Source organism: Chaetura pelagica, unplaced genomic scaffold, assembly GCF_000747805.2.
Source record: "Chaetura pelagica isolate M959 unplaced genomic scaffold, ChaPel_1.0 scaffold194, whole genome shotgun sequence".
NCBI lineage: Eukaryota > Metazoa > Chordata > Aves > Apodiformes > Apodidae > Chaetura > Chaetura pelagica.
Window position 1 is genome coordinate 364383 of NW_009952877.1, and position 4493 is coordinate 368875.

A 4493-nucleotide genomic window follows, 5' to 3' on the forward strand; every position below is an offset into this window, starting at 1 on the left:
GTCTCTTCAGGTATCTGCTTGGTAGGGTACCATGAGACAAAGCGCTGGGAGGGAGCCCAGGAAAGCTAGTCCATATTCAAGGATCACCTCTTCCACGTACAGGAGCAATGTGTTCCCACAAAGAGGAAGGCAGGCAGGAGAGCCTGGAGGCCTGCGTGGATGAGCAAGGTGCTCCTGAACAGTTAAATGTAAAAACAAGGTATGAACAAAGTGAAGGCAGGGAGAGGTATCCTGGGGGAGTACAGAAAAGTTGTCAGAGAACAGGGGCTCAGGTAAGGAAGGCCAAAGCACAGATAGAACTGGACCTGGCCAGGGATGTTAAAGACAACAAGAAAAGTGTCTGTAAGTATGTCAGCAGTAAGAGGAAGATGAGGGAAAATGTGTGCCCACTTTAGAAGGAAACTGCAAGACACAGAGAACGCTGAGGTACTCAATGACTACTTTGCCTCAGTCTTCACAGGCAAAGGGTCTGGTCAAACCAGTTAGAGAAGGCAAAGGCATGGACTGTAAAGAGCAAGATGTCCTCATTGTGGGAGAAGAGTAGGTTTGTGACCATCTGGAGGACCTGAAGGTGCAAAAGTCCATGGGATCTTATGGGATTCATCCATGGCTCCTGAAGAAACTGGTCAATGAAGTTGCAATGCCTCTGTCCGTCAGATTTGAAAAGTCTTAGCAGTTTGGCAAAGTGCCCACTGACTGGAAAATGGGAAACATACGCCCTATTTTCAAGAAGGGAAAAAAAGGAAGACCCAGGGATCTATAGACCAGTCAGTCTCACCTGTATGCCCAGCAAGGTTATAAAGCAGTTCCTCCTGATGGCCCTGCTAAAGCACATGAAAAACAAAAAGGTGATTGAGGACAGCCAACATGGCTTCACCAAGGGCAAATCCTGCCTAGTTCACCTGCCTTCTACAATGGGGTCATGACATTGGTAGACAAAGGTAAAGCAACCAATGTCATCTACCTGGACCTGTGCAAAGCTTTTGATACTGTCCCACACGACATCCTGGTAATAAAACTGGAAAAATATGGATTTGATGAATGGGCCATTTACTGGCTGGAAGGTCACACTCAAAGACTTGTGATCAAAGGCTTGATGTTCGGATGGAAACCTGTGACAAGCTGTGTTCCCCAAGAGTCAGTACTCGGACCAGTGCTATTTAATGTCTTTGTCAGCAACATGCACAGTGGCACTGAGTGCACCCTCAGCAAGTCTGCTGACAACACTAAACTCTGAGGTGCACTCACCTCAGAGTTTAGTGACGTCAACACACTGGAAGGGAAGGATGCCATCTAGAGGGCCCTGGCCAGACTTGGGAGGTGGGCTTGTGCAAACTGCATGAAGTTAACAAGGCTAAGTGCACCTGCGTCAGGGCAATCCCAAGCTAAAATACAGGCTGGGTGGAGAATGGATCGAAAACAGTCCGGAGGAGAAGGAATTATGGGTGATGGTGGACGAGCAGCTCAACATGAGCTGGCAATGTGCGCTCACAGTCCAGAAAGCCAAACGTGTCTTGAGCTGCATCAGAAGCAGCATAGTCAGCAGGTCAAGGGAGGGGATTCTCCCCCTTTACTCCACTCTCATGAGACCCCACATAGAGTACTGTGTCCAGTTCTGGATCCCCCAACACAAGGATGTGGAGCTCCTGGGGAAAGTCCAGAGGAGGGTCACAAAGACAATCAAAGGGTTGGAGCACCTCTCCTACAAGGACAGCCTGAGAGAGTTGGGATTGTTCAGCCTGAAGACAAGGCTCTGGGGAGACCTTATAGCAGCATTCCAGCATCTGAAGTGGACCTACAGGAAAGCTGGGGAGGGACTTTTTACAAGGGCTTGTAGTGAGAAGACAAGAAGTAACGGATTAAAACTAGAAGAGGGAAGATTTAGGTTAGATATTAGGAAAAAAACTATTTTGTGTGAGTGTGGTGAGACACTGGAACAGGTTGCCCAGGGAAGTTGTGGAATCCCCATCCCTGGAAGGATGGGTTGGATGGGGCTGTGAGTAACCTGATCTGGTGGGAGGTATCCCTACCCATGAAGGGGGGGTTGGTCTCTTCCAACTATAAACTATTCTATGATTCTATGATAAACAATTACTTGGATTGGGAACTCAGTGGTAGGAGGAAAACATCGGTGGCATCTCCCTCTGTTCTGTACACCACCAGGGGTGCTTTTAGTCAGTGTCCTGGTTTAAACAGTAAGGGTGAACCACAAGGCAGAATTGCTTCCTATTACCCTACCCCCCCCCCCGAAAGATAGAAGGGGAATAAGGAAGAGAGATGTAAGGGTTGGAAATTGAAACTGGAATGGATTTATTGTAACACAGAAAAAGGGAGTAGCACAGGGGGGAGAGAACAGATATATACACTTATATACAAATATATACAAAAGCGACCTTGGTGATTACAGGAATAGGTGGGTGAGAGTCCCTTGCAGTAAGGCCACTTCAGGAGAGGGGTTCCTGGATCCTCACAGCACCTGATGGAGTTGAATTCTGGAAAGCATGTGGTGAACTGAAGAATCTCCAAGCAGTAGCAAGGGAGAATGTGCAGAAGGAAAGGGGCTGAGCTTCTGGTTCTCCTGGCTTTTATAGAGTATGGCAGAAAGTGGGAGGAATACTGATCTCTCCCAGCTCTGACCCTCCTGGGTCTTTCAGGTTCTTAAGGACCCCCTCTCTAGCTCCTCTTATAGATGTCCAACACCATGCCAGGGTCACTTAAACCATAACACTCAGTAGCAGTTATTTCTTCCTAAAACCTAACTGAAAAGCACTGTTCTTAAATACTATGTCTTTGTTGATAGCTTGGGTGAGTTCCTCAACAATATTTCTCTCCTTTTGCTTTGCTAACACTCCAACACTCCTGTCTAAATTACTACCTCTCTATTTGGTGGTGGGTGAAGCCTTTCCAAGGCAGTGTTGCCAGAGGAGCTGACATTGTTTACAGTTTCAGCCTAGTACAAGCAGAAATGTTAAAGCAAAGCAATTGCTGGTGCTTGCTTAATCTATTAAATACTCATCTTCCGCTCATGGTACTCCAGTATCCAGTAGTCTACTGACTAATTTTGAGGCCACATGATATTGCTTAACTATATTACCCTAGTAATATTTGCCATGAAGTTCTGGAAAGCTTTGCTAGAATGTGGGTATGTGACATTTACTGGCTTTTCAAAAATCTACAGTTACAATGAGAACCTCAACAGGTAATACAATTTTCTTGGAAGATTTTTTCTAATGTTTGAGTTTTGTGCATTTTTAGTGGCAGAATGCTCCTTCTGGGGCTGTCAAACCTTCAGCTCTCACACAGTGCTATGCTGCCACCAAAGTCTCCAGTCCGGCATGTTCTCTTTCACTTTTTTTGCTGGCACTGAAATGCAGACCTATCAATGTGGCTTTTTTCTCTACTGTAAATGTTAGTACTGTATTTAATCCCCCCTCCTCCCCCTTCATCCTTTGAGACTTCCTTGGTTTTCCTGTGCTTTTCAAAATGAATTGCCAGTGACACAATCAATTCACTAGCCAAATTAAAAACCTGAGAAGCATATTGTCCAGAACTGCTGATCCCAACCTATCACATAGTTGTACAGACTTGTGTATTTTCTTACCTGGCCTTCACTAGCGGTTGTAGTGGCCTGGCTTCTATTCCTTCCCAAATGTTCATATCACTGTCCTTATTGAAGATCAATAATAAAAAAAGAAGATTTAAAGGCAACCCAGCAACCCAACCACTGGAGATCCCTCATTGATTTCTCTGCCTTTCTTCATTTGTTAATGGGTCCATTTTCACTTTTTCTCTTTCAACAGCTGTTGCTATTTTGTGTAAAGCCTATTAATAAAGACACTTCTTAATTTCAATTTCCAGCTCTAACCTTTTTGTGTTTCATGAGAATGAAACAAGGTAATACAGCGGGGAAAGTACACATCTGCATACTTTGATGCACAACCTTATTTCCTTGGGACTTATAGACAACAGTCTGTTAGCTGCCATGACAGTCTCAGAACCATCTTTTTTTTCCCCCCAAGCACAGATTATTTTGTTGATTGTCATGCATGCTTTAGGAATACTGCATCACTACCCAAATGCAGGCGGAAACCACTTTCCATTTGTCTCATCCCCAGGCATCTCAGGGCTTTTTCTATATTGTCCCCATGGGAGTATCTCCAAAACAGGTGGCAGAGCCACTTGAGTTTGTACAGTGCCCACACTGGTGACACTGACTAGAAACAAATGTCCTAGATTAAGCACATCAACCTTCTCCTGCTCAATGGCTATTTTTGGAGAATGTAGTAGAGAAAGCATAGCCTGAACCAGGATTAGGGTTCACACATTGAGTGAGTGGATCTTATGGACTGTGAAATAAGGGCGGGGGAAAACAAGGCAGTTGGAGAAACATCAACATCTGAAAAGGGCTTTAAATAGATGGGTGCCTATGTAAGGTTGAATATGGCACAAAAGTGGCTTTTTTTTTTTTTTTTTTTTTTTTTTTTGTAAAATTT

The 4493-nt window shown here is 44.7% G+C and overlaps 1 protein-coding gene across 1 annotated transcript in view; it reads left to right on the forward strand.

Annotated features, from left to right (window-relative positions):
- The first annotated feature begins 922 nt into the window (after nt 1-922).
- Nucleotides 923-4493, forward strand: part of ALK (anaplastic lymphoma receptor tyrosine kinase) — a 330133-nt gene continuing 326562 nt past the window's right edge. Inside the window, exon 1 of the mRNA XM_009995276.1 lies at nt 923-1064. Within this exon, the coding sequence (XP_009993578.1) occupies nt 923-1064 (142 nt within the window). The remainder of the gene's footprint in view (nt 1065-4493) is intronic.